This window comes from Acipenser ruthenus, chromosome 1 (genome assembly GCF_902713425.1).
Source record: "Acipenser ruthenus chromosome 1, fAciRut3.2 maternal haplotype, whole genome shotgun sequence".
Taxonomy (NCBI): Eukaryota; Metazoa; Chordata; class Actinopteri; order Acipenseriformes; family Acipenseridae; genus Acipenser; species Acipenser ruthenus.
Window position 1 is genome coordinate 52,426,565 of NC_081189.1, and position 18,026 is coordinate 52,444,590.

An 18,026-nucleotide genomic window follows, 5' to 3' on the forward strand; every position below is an offset into this window, starting at 1 on the left:
ATTTTAAAGTATCTTTTAACTTTTTGAAAACATTATTCTTGAACATTTTCTAGACTCAGTCACTTGACACATGACATGCTCTACCCTAACTTGAATGACCACCACTTTATATGGGGATTTATGAGTGTTGTGCTATCTGTTGTGAATTGTGATTATTATTTTTAAGCAAACATGAACACCTTTTTACCACAATAGTAACTTAAGGACGATATCACCATCATCATTCATGCTGTATACATGGCCTAGGTGGAAACAAACCAGTAACCTAATAGTTGAAACCCTTTTATTTTTTTATGGCAAGGTAAAATTATTAGACAGTCTAATAAGGGCAAACACGCAAGGTAACCTCGAATAAAAACATCATTAACCAAAGTAAAGAATGGAGAATGCATATTATAAACCTCGCACAGCATGGTAAACTGCAAAATGATTGTAAAAATTTAACATGGGATAAAGTCGTTGCCTTTCTCTTTTAATAATTACTACAAATTTATATTGACTTAGCTTCGACATATTTATGTCCGGTAATACAAACATAAAGATACAGTTAACACACATTTTTCCGTACAGACAAAGTCGTGTCGAGAAAGGGGGTTAAAACGCCCATTCCCAAATCCTGTCCGGATCTTACCTCTTCCCACAATAAGAAAGCGTATGTTGGGCTTCATTGGCTAGAGAAGTGTGTCTAAGGCAAGAGATTCCTCTCGGTCTCACAGCTTGGAGTTGAAAGAGGGAGAGCAGCACAGAGTTCCTGGAGGACGTTCTCTCTTGTATGAGATAATAACGAAGAACACTGCACTTTGAAAAAACACATTTACCAAACATTCCTAATCTGCCAGTCCACGTATTTTTCTTCATTCGTCGAATAAAACAAAAAACAGAATCCTTAAAGTCTTGAAAAGGAAATTGTCTAGGCTAGAGGTCGGTGATATTAACTCTACAATCTAATGGGTCTATGATATCTGGGACCTCTTGAAACTACTTTTCGTGGTTCTGTCTTTTGAAACAGAGAAAGTACTGCTCGCAAAAGAGTTTGTTCAAAAATCCTGTTCAAAAAGGATTGTTGTTTTATTCTGTGTTTACCATGGGAAAATGTGAACAGGCTGCACATTGTGGAATAGGACTGGGATACTTTTTGCAAATGTACATCATACCTGGACTCGTGGTCCTGCTTGTCATCAGCACCGCTGCGGCTCAAGGTAAGAAAACCTTTACTTGAGTTATAGACAACAATAAAAAGTGAACTTCAAATTCAGATTTATTTTCCTTCATATTCACATTCATGATTACTGCAGGTCCAGTCCCATCGTTTTAAACTAATTTATACAGTTTTGGAATAACTGCATGCGAGTTGTTCCTTACTCGAGTGTTAAACCCGAAAGAATCAAGTGTTAAAATATGTTTAAGATAGCTTGCACTTAAAAAAGTAACAATGTACCCTATTTAAACCAGCGATCTGAAGCTAGACCCTAAATAAGCGATCCTGTTCCCTGTAAATAAATAACTATGTTTAATTAGGTTAGATACTGTCAACATAATTTTATGATTTAAGTTTTCCTGTATCATTTCCCATTCTTGGCCCTGAGCATAAAATAACCGAAAACTACCACAAGGAAAACAACTATCACAACCCGTTCAGTATTTCAGTTAACGGTCTGATTTACTTTCAACGTACTTTCCATTTGTTAACTCTAAACGCACAATGAATGGTCTTGAGCTTTGAAAACATAACAAGGAGAATACAATCATATTTAGACCACTTCATTATAAAGAGCACAGTGTGACAATGTACATTTTAAGCACAATAACATGTGAGTTTGCTTTTCAAAATCACTATTAATGAGAGCGATTCTGGGGGTCATTGCCAATGTTATTTAAGTGCCAACAGTTAATGATATCGCTGAAGCATTCTGAGATTGGAAATAAAGAATCGGCCTCGGGCCAGCCATTCTAATGAATAAGGGGAACAAGTTTCAGGGCAAGGTTTCTTTCAAAAGTACTGTAGTAAAATGTGCTATATAAGACCAACATTATTATCATCCATAGTCTATGTTCACGTGATTAGACATATAATGCATTCATTACAACCTACCTGTCTGTATGCCACTTTTACTGGCGAATTTCTGTGTATGCAAAACAAATAAACAAACAGAAAATCTGGGCATAATGTGAATGTATAGTAAAACCTAAAGGGTCGATTGCAGCATACCAGTGATTTAGACACATCAAGTGGACCAAATGTGGTACACGCTGCAGCTGACCCATAGATTTTGGCTCGAAAACAATTATGGATTATATGTACCATGATTATATTTATATGCAGTTATGGAATATATAATGTATATGTAATGTACAGTATAACCTAACAACTATTTTGTTTTATATATAACTTTCGTAAATATATTGCATATAGTGAATATATTACACATTATATTTATTTATATTATTATTATTATTATTATTATAGGAGTTTCCTACATTAGGCTATTTAAATCTTTTTTTTTTTTTGCTTCTCAAAGTTGTTAATTACATCATTACTTTTAAAATCCTTAAGACAAGTTATTTACTGTACCACTTAAAAATCCGAATGGAATCTTTTAGTATTGCGAACATCTATTTCATCCACTTTTGTGAAGCCCATAGGCATATATTTGTTAGAAGAGCAGTGTGTGTGTGTGTATATATATATATATATATATATATATATATATATATATATATATATATATATATATATAAACTGTTCAACATGTGTGTAAGCTGTAACATATTGGTCTCTTCCTAAAAACATTTTCTTAGCCATGCTATGCGATGTAAAATCTTTCTTTATATACTAATACATCTTTAAATACTAATTTAAATACAATCTTTAAATACTAATACATAGTAAGCAATCATTGTTTAATAAAATAATTTCCATTCTCTGTTAAATACATTGATGAAACAATTTATGAATGTGTGCTTGTAGTGACGTCCATTTTAACCTACTGGACGGCCATCAGTTTTATTACTACATAATGAACTATAATTTTGAATTCTCTGTACTGTTCACTGAAAACAAAAAGCTTGTTTTACACACATAATACAGTGACATAATAATATAAACATAACTGGATAAGAGGAAAGTAATATTAAAAATGATCACAGATATTTATTTTGGTCAAAATATTAGAAGCACATACTTTGTAGCGTCTGGTTATCGGATGCAGTCTTCGAATAACTAGGAGTGCATATTTAATAGGAAAACTGTATCATCAGATTGTTCAACTATTACATGTATTCTGTATGAATAATACAACGAGTATTGATTTCAAAAAGGGCAATTAGATGTGACACAGTATAAAAAGGTTATGCTGTTGTATCTGCTTTAACATCTTGTAATGCTAATTGCATTTTTGTGTGCTCATTCTAGACATATTCAAATGTTTAAAAAGTGTAATTTTTATAGCCTGCTTATTGATAGTCTGTAATTTTAACATACTGTAAGCGGTGCACAAAATTGGGATTCTCTGTGAGCCTTATAAAGTTACATTGATAATTCCTCTCGAATTATGAGGTTACTGTAGGGCTAAAAGAAAATGAATTTCACACTGTTCATAATCAGCCGAGCAAAATTGTTATTCCCTAGGCATACAATAAAAACATCTATAAACAGTCTTTTGTATATTCACTTAAATGTGTAAAGGATTTTAAGAGATGGAATAAATTGAAAAAAGGAGAGTGGAAGGGAGAAGAGGAGGAGGAGGGGAGAAGGGGGAAGGGGGAGGGAAAGAAGGGAAGGGGAGAAGAGGGTGAGGGGGGCGAGGCGAGGGGGAGGGAGGGGGGCGAGGGGGAGGGGAGGCAAGAGAAGAGGGGGAGGGGGAGAGGAGGGGATGCGAGAGGGGGGAAGAGGGGGAGTGGGGGCTGATATGTTCTGATATTGCTCTAGGGTTGCAACATAGATGTGTCCTGTAGTCACTCGGATCTGACTGCTTTTAGCAGCTGAATGGTAAGTAAACTTACTTGATAAAGATTTATTGTAAAGTTAAGTTTCACTTTTTTAAATATTGAATCAGAGAAATCAGTTGACTGTAAAATAATCAATTGGTTCATCCATGAGAGGTTTCTAAATAGACATACAGTAACAGACATGATCCCTTGTTTCAGTTTACAAGTTTGTTATCTGGGTATTCTGGTTCTAGTGCTAGATCTTGTGATGACAAGAAAGCAAGATACATGGCTTCATTTAAATAACATAATTTAGTTTAAAAAAATGGTATATGTTTTATGTAATTTTTGCACAAGGTACAGTGGTAGCCACAGTCAGCTATTTAAATGTTGTGACACTGTCGGGGTGCGACAATGCAATAATGTTGCAGCTTTGCAATCCTGGGGCCCATTTCATCAAGGTCTTGTGATTGCGATGTGGTTGCGAGGACGCAGAGGTCGTCGCTGCATACTTTTCATAAAGCACTTTGCAAGTGCCGTCACTTGTGATGACTGTTTTGCGATCTGCGCTAAAAAAAAAAAAAACATTAACTTTGTAATGCACTTTAAAGCCCAGTGACTGATTAGGTAATTACACAATGGCAGGGGTGCAAAGGAAAACTTTTTTTTTTCAAAGAAGAAATTTATACAATTATAGAAATGGTTGGCCAACACAAATCTGTTCTATTTGGCAAGTTTTTGGAAGTTTAATGAAGACAAGAAAAAAAAGTGGCACATTATCAAGAAAGGAGTAAATGCTCAGGGGGTGAAGCAGAGAACGGTACCTGAAATAAGAAAAAAATGGACAGATCTAGTAAGTATAATGAAATTAAAAGAAATGAAGGGAGATGAAAAAGACCTGGCCAATCGTGCATATTTTCATAGCGTTGCTAAAAGGCACATGGTTTATAGTTCTGCTCCTACGTCAATTGATTGTTCACGCTCGTCCAAATGGGAGGAGTTATAGTTAATGAACTAAAATCAATATAGCAGGCTCTATAAAGAGTGCTTACAAGTATAAATACCCCACGAAACACTCACACTTTAAGCGTACAGGAGATGATCAGTCCAGCAAGAACCTCAAATGCTCTGCAGCGTCCTTATTGTAATATTAATGTAAATACTAGGGTTGCACACACACTTTAGGCCACTACATTCGTGCTGGACAAGCCAAATCAAAAGTAGGCCTATTGTATTCATGTTTTCTTGATTTAAAAATGAAGGCAATACGTTTATTTATTTAAATCTATTAAATCTACCGATAGACCTTCTTTTGTTTCAAAGCATGTTGTGTTTGGATGATATGGCAATATCATATAAATATAAGCTGCATTTAGTACAATAGTTAAATTAGTCAGGATTTGTGAGATTAATGCAGATGCTTTGCTTTTGGACATAACATGTTAACAGTTAATGAACAACCATAGTTCAGACAGAAATTACTTCTGTTAAATATAGTATTTTGTATTATTACAATGTTAAAGGGACAACTGATGCGGACGCACGCATATCCTTTTCAGTTGTTAAAAACTCAAGTCCTTTGTAATTCTTTTTTTATAATCGAAAGTGTTCTAATTTGAATATAAGTTGTGCCTTTTCATTTACTATTATGCTGTGACAGGTACTCTGCCCTGTGCGTATTATGTATTGTTTTGTATTTTATTATGTATTATGGTTTGAAGGACTGGCAAAAACTTGTCCGTCATTATTTGTTATTGTTCAAGTACCTCATGAGAATGCATGACTGTTGGCTAGTAGTTATTGAATTAGCCGACAGTCACGCATATTTATTAAACTCCTGCAAACTATGGCCAAGGGGTTAATAAGATAATTACTAGCCAATTAATCCCTCGGCCATACTATAAAATACCTGAAGCTTTGGCTGCACGGGGTGGGTTGTCCAGAGGAGAAAAGAGACAAGTAAGAACAGATACTGAAAGTAAACAATTGCTACGCGTTCTGGCTTTAAAACAGCACAATACCATTATTGTTTGTTTGGTATGGCCCTCCTCCCTTTTGCTTTATGAAAGTCTTTTGTTTTGTTTAAACCTTTTATTTTGTTTAGTAAACGCACCACAGCGCTTTTCATACCCCAGTCGGCTGCTGTTGTTGTGAATTCATTTCCTGGTCTGGCGTCTCCACCAGCCACCCTGTTCATATATGCACAATGGTGTTTTTAGTTATTGGATCTTCTGTTAAAAATAACATGTTTGTTCTTTATTTTGAAAAATAAAACGTCAATGCATCGATTACCACTGATAAATGCCTATATAATAACCGAATACGAAATTCGGGTGCCGATTGCACCACTAGTAAATCTGTACGTATACTACCTGTACAGTACTTGTACACTTCAAACTATAATGATTCACTATTCTGTACCAAACTATTATACAGTCCTGTTAATTTTGTATTTGTAAATACTGTATATGCATGAAAGGCGGAAAAAAGAAAACTCAGAGCGTTGAACTTAATAATGCAGTGAAGTCCAACGATAATAGAAACCACAACATTGTATAGTCTTAACATGGCAGTGGCACAGATCTTGCTATGTAATCGGGGTGTGGAAAATCGAAGTCATAATATATATGTTATGCACATTTGTCATAACTATGTTGAATGTGTCCATTTACTTGGGCAGATTGGGGGGGGGGGGGGGGGGGGCTGGATAAGGGCATCTGCTAAGAAATAAATAATAATAATTCAGCTGCATTTTTTGAACATCTCGTCGTGATTTATGTAGGACCATAAATATTAACTCACGAATTGTGTTTCGGTGGGAACACTAAAAATAGGAGCAAGGAAGGTTTGCCCCACCCAACTGTAAAAAGCTTCCACCGCCACTGGTGCAACTGAATCAATTCTGTCCCGCTAAGAGCAGACCGTAATTAATGCTGTGCTGGTAAACTAATGATCGTCAAACAGCGACAACTGTAATGTTTGTATTTTTTGCAAGGTTTGATTAAACAAAATGTAGGTTTATTATATTCATACTGTCTGTAGCCCAGGGGTTTTCAACCGAGGGTACTTCCAAGGGTCATAGTGGGTCGTAGGACGACTAAAAATTAAAGTAAAAGAAAATAATGATCTTTAATTTTTTATGGTATTATATGATCTCTAAACCACTGTGCATAAATATTTCATGTTTGTTTAGTAGCTCAAAGTGAATCGCAGATGAAAAAAGCCCCACAAATCTATCACATCCACACTTTCCACCTGTACGCATGCGTCATTTTGATTGGTGGATTTGTTTGTGTTTGAAATGGGTGCATTTCTTACTTGCAAAAGAAAAACAAAAGAAGAAAACACAGGAGTATACAGAAAGCAACAGAAAGTTATACAGAGTCCCTTTGGATAATTTTTATGCTAGCTTTAATTAAAAAAAGTTTATCATGGCTAGTTATTATAGTTTTATCTTGAGGTTAATGTTTTTGATACTGTAAACATTTTAAATGGCACACAATTATGCTGAGATAGGAAGTAAATGGTAATGTGATAAACATATTGTAACAGAGGGTCTTAGTACCTGCTACTTTAGATGTGGGTGTCCGCTGAATGATGAGAGAGAGACAGAGGGATGCAGTTGACAACGCCACTCAGGCGTCCAGGTTTCATTCAAGTAAACAAAAAAAAGTTGCAGTGACAGATGGCTGCCACTAGGGTACCAGCAATGATAGCCCTAGTGCAGGAGGACATACACAGACAGAGTGTAATCAAAATAAGAGCTCAAAAAATGCAAAACAAAATACAGTGGGAAAACAGCTAAAAACAAAAGTTTGCCAAACACTGGCTTAGCGCTGCTCCCAGTAAAAGAGAGGTCCCGCTCCGGAACCTACTCTGTCACACTAAAAATAAACTGTTGTGGGATCAAAATCCCCTAAATTAATCCCTACACAGTTCACTCATCCTGGCTCTCCACACAGTAATGAGGCTGCATGCTTGCTGGAACTAGAACAAAAGAACTGGCTTTCCATCTCCTTTTTTATACCATGTGTCTGGGCTTAATTGATCATCAATTAGTCAATTAAGCCCCAGCTACATTCTGCACATGGATTTGGCAGAGTTGGAATTAACCCCATCCCTGCCAAACTTAAATTCAAAACTTTCCAACTTAATGTAAAACTGCAAAAACCTGCCATATCTAGTGCACACTTACATTCAATATATATTTTTTAAAACTATACATATACACAACAATACATTATTTACACGTGCAGGGCATTTGCCCTGCCACACATGTGCAGACTATTTTGTATTGTTTGTTCACTTTAAAAAAAAAAAGCTTAATGTTTTTATTTAATTTAAGTTTGCTTTTTTTGGACATGTGAGAGATATGATTGCCCATAATGTATCATGTAATATTTATCGGGGGAAAGCTGACAGTTGAAGCTCTTCCCGCCTCCTCATTAATTTCAACACAGTGAAGCTGCAGACTCAGAAGTCCGTACTTTAAAGTATTTCTATTACAGAACATCTAAACATGGTAATGCAGGGTCTATTGTATGTGTTGAAAGAGCTCTATTCCAAAAAAACATGTTTACATAAAAACATTAAATAGAAGTTTCAAAGTAGGCCTTCCTAAAGTGCCAGTGCAATCACAGTAACAGTTGCAAACTGATCATAAATGTTAATAAAATACTTGAATGTGAACTTCATGACTGTTTAGAAGAGATCAGAGGCAGTGTTAACTCTGACTGTACAAACGGTCAAATCTATGCATCTAACAATAAACAAATTCTCACCCTTAAATACTGCTTCCCCTGGAAGAACTGCATTTTTAAAAATATTTTGCCCACGATTTTGGCTCTATTGAGGATCTACTGTATAGCCTAATCATAGCACTTTACATGGTGGACATGTCACTCTCGCTTTTTCAACGACAGGGGAAATATCCCCCTCCTATTGCATCAGTACTAAAACTTTCTCAATAATGTAGTCGGTAGAGTCTCCACTAGGACTCTGCGGAAACAGCAATCAACTGAGTTGGCGTTGACACACAATGCGTTATGGGTAGGGCTTCTGATTTTCGGTTTTAACCGATGAAATACCCCCAATACAAAAAAATATAATCGGTGTATAGCCAATAAACACCGGAAAAACACTGGAAATGGTTACTCAATTCACGTTGACATCACCCCTTTTTAATAAAAAAAAACCTACTGTAAAAAAACAAACAAAAACAAACTACCTTTCCCAGTGCAGCTAGGCAATGTCCCTCCTTCCTGACTTGTATCTATCACACCAAGTGCATTGCGTCAACGCGTCAGTATCTAGCATAACATATTTTTTTAGAATACTGTACATCTTGGAGGCTTTCACAATGGCTCAGTGGTGTAAAACAGACACCGTCTATAATAGATTGTTCCTATTTCTCTGTGCACGTCCAGCATCGATTTACTTATTTAACCAATATATATGTGTCCAAGAAATGGGGATTAGAATGCTTCAAAAAAAAAAGACTAGAGAAGAGATCTCATTTATCTACAGTTTGTAGGAAATAAAAAAAAAAGATGTTCAACAGCAGTATGAAGTATTACCTGTTACCTGCCTATTTATTAAACCCTTTCTTTGATCCTGTGTTCGTTATTGTTTATTGTATATATTTTATTGAACTGCTCGTTCTTGTAAAGTAAACCATGCATTTGAGACCAGAATACTTGCCTGGATTGCTTCCTTTACCCCCACGTTACAATATCAATTTAAAATTGTGGTGCAACATACTGAATACCAGTTTTAATTTTCAATTCAACATCAACCATTGCAAACATACCGACCAAAGTCAGTTGTGCAGTTTTTTTTTGTTTTTTTTTGCAATCTGCAGTGTAACCAGGTAGGATACATTCATCTCCTTCTAAATCTGGATGCCATGTCTCAAGATGCCAACACCTTGGCTTTCGTGAGCCAGAACTTCACAACAAATGACACATGAGGATGTGGATCATCCTCGTCACCAATGTAAGAAAAAACTAAGTTAATATAAGATGGTAATAGTAAGGTTTTTTTTGTTTCTTTGAGCTGCAAGTAGGATTAGACATCGTTTTGCATCCATTTTAACAACTGTTTTCAAAATCACAAGTAACCACACATAAATTGTCACCTTATGCTTTATTTTTTTGGTTCATATTTAAAGCAGAAGACTGGTGATAAAACAATGCATTGTTTACATAATTACTGCTAATGATTTGTATGTGAATTATATTTATTTTGAATATAACCATAAGAAGTTGTATAGTGAAACAAAATCTTAACAGTGTGCACTGAACGTCATATTTTTTAGATTGTTTGGCGACCCCCACTTTGGGAAGCGTTGTATTACAGGACATCTGAGTTTAATGACAATATACTATGGAAATATACTAGAGTACACTAGGGAACACATTTATTTTGACGTCTGTATCATTTATATTAAACGATTTATTGATATTTTAAAATGAACTAGTCACGCGCATCGCGCCAAAAAAAAATAGGACATCCGAATTTAATGATAGTTAACTTGTTTTGTCAACATGGAAATATACTGGGGAACGCACTTATTGTGATATCTATATCATTTATATTAAATTATTTATTTCTGTTTAAAATTTGAACATTTGCCTGCAAAAAATATATTTTTATATAATAAAAATATAAAAAAGGTCTGGCATGCGTGGGAAACCATAACTGTCAGTGTAACGCCCACTGTGGCCCCTATTGGTTGATGAGAGTAACGCTATTTGTGGTCCCCACTCGACAAAAAGGAACGTTAATTTCTGAGAATTAGCTCTGAAGGATAAGCTATTTATTAAGTACCTTAATAAATATTGAAATAAATGAATACATAAATCAATACATAGACATTGATTTATTTCTTTATCTATCTTGATATTTATTTATTTTTCACTATCATATAAACACTGCCATTTTATACTGTATGAAACGAAAATAAATACTCAACAGTTCTTGTTGAATTGTATATCAGTGAAGATTTTTGTACATAAAGGTCATCATGCTTTCATATATTTTTACTTTCAAATTAAAAAAATATATTGTAATGACCCGGACAATTGGTTTGTTGCAGGACTTGTTGTCTCTTCAGTTTGTCTCGTCTGTCTTTTATGCTACATGTATTGTAAGGGGAACGGGTCACACCGTTACTTTGCATGGGAAGGGGGAGTGAGTGAATGAGTGTTGCTGTTTTTAGGGTTACAGAGCATGGATGTGACTTGTTGATGTGCCGGACAGCGGTGGGAAACGGTGGTAGGTTATATAAGGGGGTGCATGAGCCTGGGGACTGGAACTTGAATGAGAAACTGTGGGTGCGACTGAGTGAGCGTTTGAGCTGTGACCGGAGAGAATATGCAGTGAAAGTGCCAAGACTAAAACGTAGGGTTATTATTTTGGTACTGTGAATTCTGGCTCCTGACAGGAATTCTCTGTAGTTTCAAATAAAACAAACAATTTGAGAATTCAACACCGTCTCCCTGAGTACTACTTCCTAAACATTAAAATGTTACAATATACTAAATTAACGGATCAAGCTTATTATGATAGTTTGCAAAATCAGATGAAAGCTTTCAATACAATCGTGATAATACATAATCATTATGTACAAAATCTTGTTTGTCTCGTTACTTGTTAAAAACTGTAACTTTCTGTTATACTACTTGCAAATGTTGTCAAATGGATGGATAAACTTTGTGGTGTGAACGCTAGGGCGTCTGCATTGCAAGCTGCATCGGAAGCATGTCTTGGGTTCGATTCCCACACAGGGTCTATATTGTATTTAATGTATTTTATTTACGTGTAAAAAAATGTAGTTGATATGAATGACATTTTCATTGAACATACATACTTTTGGACAGATAACTTTAACATGCATATATATATATATATATATATATATATATATATATATATATATATATATATAAGGCAGGATTTGAAACCTAACAATTCATACTTTCACTTTATTGACCTCCCCCAAAAATGAATAATGAAGCTTTTAATTTTTAGCTACTCTTAGAGCTTAGTATACACTCATGCTCAGTATTTTCTGTAATTTTTAAAGTCTTTATACGATCAATAGTAGCATGTTTGTGTTCAACATTAAAGATAAGTGTATGAAAGCAGTCTAGGCTGGAAATTAAAATACTTCACACTGTAAACAAGAAAATGGATGTCTCTAAAAAGGCAAAAAATGTGTCTGCAGCAGATCACGTAAAACAGTATCGAGCAGGAGTTTTACACAGCGATGGAGGTAAGCTCTTCTGTACGTCCTGCAACGTTACTGTAGATCACTACCGAGAATCGGCTGTTGACAGGCATTTAGATTCAAGCATTCTCCGAAGGAGAAAGGCGGCTATCCAGAGCAGGACTGCGACTGCTTTACTTGCAAAAAAACAAAAAACGGTGACTTCCATGTTCCAAAAGTCCACTGAAAACCGTGAAACACATTACATTTTGACCTGACAGAGGCATTTGTTTGTGCAAATATTCCTCTTGAAAAATTGGACAACCAAAAGTTACATAAATTCTTCAGAGTGTAGCAAATGGTGGAGTGATTCCTTCATCAGCCCAGCTGAGACATGGATACTTACATAAAGGTGCCGAGTATCACAAGCAGGAGATTATGGAATTGTAAAACAGTCTAGTTGCTTGTCAGTGGTCACTGACGAGTCGACTGATGCCCAAGACCTAAATGGTGAAGATGCATCTGACGTACTAGAACTGAAAGCTGTCCTTGCAGATACATTTTACTTACAGGTTGTTAATTACAACACAGTTTCACAAGCTATTGTAAAGTGCTTGAATGACTTTGACGTTGATTTTGATGATGTCGGTGCATTTATCTCTATGTTTGATGTTTAAAAAAAAAAAAATCTGTACACATAATTTATAAAAAAATTCCGTGCACATTCCGTGAAATACGATACAGTGCCGTGAATTTTAAAGAAAATTTCCGCGATTTTCACAGGGCCTTATCTATAATAGTATCTTATTCTGAAAAAAAAAAACTTAACTAAACTTTTGTATTTAAATAAACAACATATAAGGTCCTCGAATTCAGTGGTTTATTAAACCAGGACTCTACACTGGACAAGTTAAGTGTGCTGCTTTAGCAGCCAGTGGTACAAATACAGTTGAGCACCATAGTGCTACTCAGACTGTGACAAATAATAAAAGAAAAGAAAAGAAAGTCCAAAAACACACTGTTTCAGCAGTCTCTGGTTTCCCTCTCTTGTAGTCCCACTTCTCTTCTGTGCTCTTTAGATGTTGCTTCTGTGCTCTTTCTTTCACTCCAACTTGTCTCTCTGTCTCAGCAGCAACAGCTTGCTACATATCCCTGCGTCCAGGGCACGCCCCTGGTACACCAGCCACCAATCCCAAGCAGATATGGTTGCAACATCTCGTCCCTTGGTTTTTCCAACAATGTTGCAACTTGGTACCACTTGCGCGGCAAGCCAATCCCCTGATTGGTAACGATTCTCTTGTCTCTGCAGTCCCCAAACACCTGCTGCATTGAACTGTTGACCCTGGGTCACAGGACCTTCCCGAATGCAGTTAAAGCAGGAAAGAATATATATATATATATATATGTGTATATATCTATATATCTATATATATATATATATATATATATATATATATATATATATATATATATACACATACATACATACACTGAGTGTACAAAACATTAGAAACACCTGCTCTTTCCATGAAAATAGACTGACGAGGTGAATCCAGGTGAAAGCTATGATCCCTTATTGATGTAACCTGTTAAATCCACTTCAATCAGTGTAGATGAAGGGGAGACAGGTTAAAGAAGGATTTTTAAGCCTTGACACAATTGAGACATGGATTGTGTATGTGTGCCATTCAGAGGGTAAATGCACAAGACAAAAGATTTACAGTAAGTGCCTTTGAAAGGGGTATGGTAGTAGGTGCCAGGCGCGCCGGTTTGAGTGTGTCAAGAACTGCAACGCTGCTGGGTTTTTCACGCTCAACAGTTTCCCGTGTGTATCAAGGATGGTCTACCACCCAAAGGACATCCAGCCAACGGCAGGCCAGTGGTTGAAAACGGCTCATTGATGAAAGAGGCCAAAGGAGGCTGACATGAATTGTACAGAGCAACAGATGGGCTACAGTTAGTCAACTGACAGTCCAGTACAACATTGGTGCCGAAAGACCCATAAAAGAATGCACAACTCATCGTACCTTGACATGAATGGGGTATGGCAGCCAACGACCTAACAGAGTTCCACTTCTTTCAGCAAAACATAAGAAACTGCAGTTGCAGTGGACTAAGGAACGAAAACACTGGACACTGGAGGATTGGAAAACATTGCCTGGTCTGATGAATCCCAGTTCCTACTGTTTCACGGTGATGGGATGACTAGGGTATGGAGAAAACCACATGAGTACATGCATCCATCATGCTGCGTGTCAGCATTGCAGGCTGGTGGTGGTGGTGTGATGGTGTGGGGTGTATTTTCATGGCATACATTGGGCCCCTTGATAAAAGTGGAGCAACGTTTGAATGCCACAGGATATCTGAACATCATTGCCAATCAGATGCATCCCTTCATGGCAGCAGTGTATCCATCTGCTAATGGATTTTTTCAGCAGGATAATGCCCCATGCCACAAGGCTAGGATTATCCAGGAATGGTTCCATGAACATGACAGTGAATTCAGTTTACTGCAGTGGCCTGCCCAGTCACCAGATCTCAATCCAATTGAGCATCTGTGGGATGAGATGGAACGAGTTGTTCGGAGTAGAGATCCACTACCAGCCAACTTGACACAACTGTGGGAAGCATTGGAGTCAACATGGGCCAGCATCCCTGTATATATATATATATATATATATATTCTTCCCTTACACATGCAACTTTTTGGGAGGTAAATATAAATAAACAATGACACGTGCGATTGCAGCTTAAAAAGTAAAGTGGGTGCATGTGGGTCGAAGTGTAAGTGTTAAAAATCCAGGTTGCTTCATTGCTATGGCAATGTGTGTCACAGGCACAGCTCAGTTTTGTGCTGTCAGAGTAAGAAGGGAAACATAGCCACATTTACACAGAAGCAAATTGCTCACTCTGTGGCTACAGAACTACATTTTTTTGCGCGGAATGTTGTCTCGTAAATTCTTACTAGGGTACTCGATAATGGCGATACTGACGGTAACCGCTAAATACGGTGTTATAAAAATTAAGTATCGTGTATCTTTGAACATTTTTATCACGATATTAGCAATTTTTTTATAATCGCCCCAACACTAGTTTTTACCCTGGAATGTAAGGTAGGCATTCAAAAATGTAGGTGGAAAATGCATCCTTTATTGTACAGCTCTGGGTATTTTGATACTGCAAGAATTAGCTTTTCTTACACAATTGTTTATTGAAGGCACACAAGGGAAGCTGTTCCTCATTGGCCAGTTCCCTAGCTGCCGCACGATAGACACCAATCCTATTTTTTTCATGCCGCTTCAGTGCTGCTGCAGTGTCGCATGTCGCATCGCAGGCAGTGTGAACGGCTCATATAAAAAATGAATGTTTTATTTTTTTGTCGTGGTGCAGTGTGTCATACGACACATTCACTTGTCGCACCGCTTCCGGTGTGTAGAGACCTTTACTTGTCAACTTTCACCCTTGGGAAATGCATTGTTGTTGACAAGACAATTCATTACTTCTCGGTCTTAAACGTGCACACAGCTGCTCGGTAAGTGAAAATAAATGATGAATGTGTACTTACTACTGTAGGTTGCATAAATACACACAGAAAATGAAACATCAGATGAGAGCGAGATATTTATTTATGTATACTGACGTGTGCATACACATTTTAACAACACTTTTTTTTTACTATTAGGCAACATTTAGCCAAATAGATTGTTGTTGAACTTATGTTAAAATTCGAGCCGTTACCGGAATTGTACAGTGCGGTATAAACATGACTTTGATGTAATGTAAAAAGTACAGTGTACTGTACCATAGTTCAACATTTTTTTATAGCTGGCTGTGGCTACCACTGTAAATCCCACATTCAGTGTCTTACTCAACCAAAATCACTTTAGTTGAACTGTGTGAATTAGAATAAAGTGAATAAGGTGTATAACAAATGTTAACTTCATTTTCTACAGTGGGCATGCAGGTGAACTACAGATTGCAGCATCCTTAGGGTCATCAGAGTGACGTTCACCAAACTGTCTGAGGAATGTTGTTTAAAAATACTGAGATTGGAGAGTAAGTGGCCATTCCTTTCAATGGCCACGGCAACTGTATAAAACACGTTTGAATATTAAAAATCCATTAGCTCGTCCATTCTCAATAGCCGTTCATTGTGTGCCATGTATACTTTCAAACCTCTTCACTTTAATGCAGTGACATTCTTTAACAGGCAGTTTGTTTTGGACTGTGAGGGGGTGAAAAACCCTCACTTGTAAATAGTGTTTATGTTTGTGATTTATTTTGTTATTAACTTATTTTGTACCAGTGCTTCTTTTGACTTCCATATTCTACAGTATAAATGCACATGTTTCAACCAACTACAGCAATAACAGTATTATCTTTATTTTCATGTGTTTCATTTATTTTTGGTATAAATGTTTAATAGTGTTTTTGTTAAATTTGTGTATTAAATGAACCCAGGAAAGGGTTAATTTTGAGCCTTGTTTAAACTTAGCATTGACATATTTATGTGCGGTAATACAGATATATAGATACAGTTAACACACATTTTGCCATACAGACAAAGTTGTCGAGAAAAGAAGGTTCAAGCCTATTCCAAAATCTTAACTCATGCCAGAAGAAGGCAGGGGTATATTGGAGTGTGTCTAAGGGAAAGGATTCCTCTTGGTCTCACAGCTTGGAGTTGAAAGAGAGGGAGAGAGGCACAGAGTTCCAGCAGGATGCTCTCTCTCTGTTCAGAATATGAGATAATAACCAAGAACACTGCACTGAAAAATAAAATGAACCTAACATTCCTAATCTGCCAGTCCACATATTATTCTTCACTGGTTGCGTAATAAAACAAAAACAGTCTTGTAGTCTTGAAAATGAAATTGCCTGGACTGGACTACAGGGGCATCTGCCCATATCAAGGCTGCCAAGGAGCTTCAGAGCGTTGCTGCCAAAAGCATCCAGAAGTGTAACTGTAGATAGCTATTATTTGTTTAAAAAGCCTTTGCATCACTATTTCAACTGCTGCTTGATTTCACGAAAGCTTGCACATAACCCTCACATGGACATGGACATACTTTGAACCAGCTTAGAGAATTTGAGCAAGTATTGAAATGCCACAGCACACAATTATTTCAAGAAGAGATTTACTGAGATTAGTTTAACAACTTGCTGGTCAATTTGGGATTACTGAAAATCAAGTTAAAACCTTACCTTTGAAAGCTACATTACCAAATGCAAGGGTCCTTTTTTATATCAACAGCCAAATTAGAAAAGTATAAACATAATTTCTATTGTCAACTTGTTTAATGCAGTATTGGACATTTACCCCGTGGACCTTGAGTAATGACATAATAGGCATTATACAGATATTCAAACACTGACTTCACTGTCCTGTTAATGGGAACTGTAACCAGACCATTCTCTATCCATTAAGTTGTCGATATACTAAGTGGATATTTTTTTTATACTAATTAATGGGCCATACATTTCAGCTACTGTACACGGTGCGTAACACAAAATGCTATTAGTTCTGCAGCACCACTTAGCATTCGGCTTGATTTAGGATTATACTAAACTATTTGCATTTTATTCCTTAAACACCAGAACCCTAGAGACTTTTTGTCATTGAGCATGAATAAGGTGAAATTATATTTCGCGTGTATTTTACCAAACAAGATAACATGGTGACTGCAATTTAGTTGTGTATATTGCATGCAGGCTTTCAGCTGTGTTTCTGGGAAAAGTAAAGTTTGACGGGCCTGTCATCTGTTTCTCCTGTAAATGTTGACGAAAGATCATATATTTCTAACTCTCCTAGGTAAAGAAATAATGTGTTGTGTATGAATTGAAATAAATAAGGTCCCTTTCTCCACATCATCTAGGAGGTTCCTTGTAG

At 36.5% G+C, this 18,026-nt stretch overlaps 1 protein-coding gene across 3 annotated transcripts in view; it reads left to right on the top strand.

The window, feature by feature from the left end:
• The first annotated feature begins 709 nt into the window (after positions 1-709).
• The window catches only part of LOC117421281 (netrin receptor UNC5C), a 294,417-nt gene continuing 277,100 nt past the window's right edge, over positions 710-18,026 (top strand). For all 3 annotated transcript variants that reach the window (XM_059026125.1, XM_034035478.3, XM_034035479.3), the window contains exon 1: positions 710-1,199. Coding sequence is in view for 2 of the 3 variants with exons in the window: in XM_034035478.3 (XP_033891369.1) it covers positions 1,085-1,199 (115 nt within the window). In the remaining variant the exon portion in view is untranslated. The remainder of the gene's footprint in view (positions 1,200-18,026) is intronic.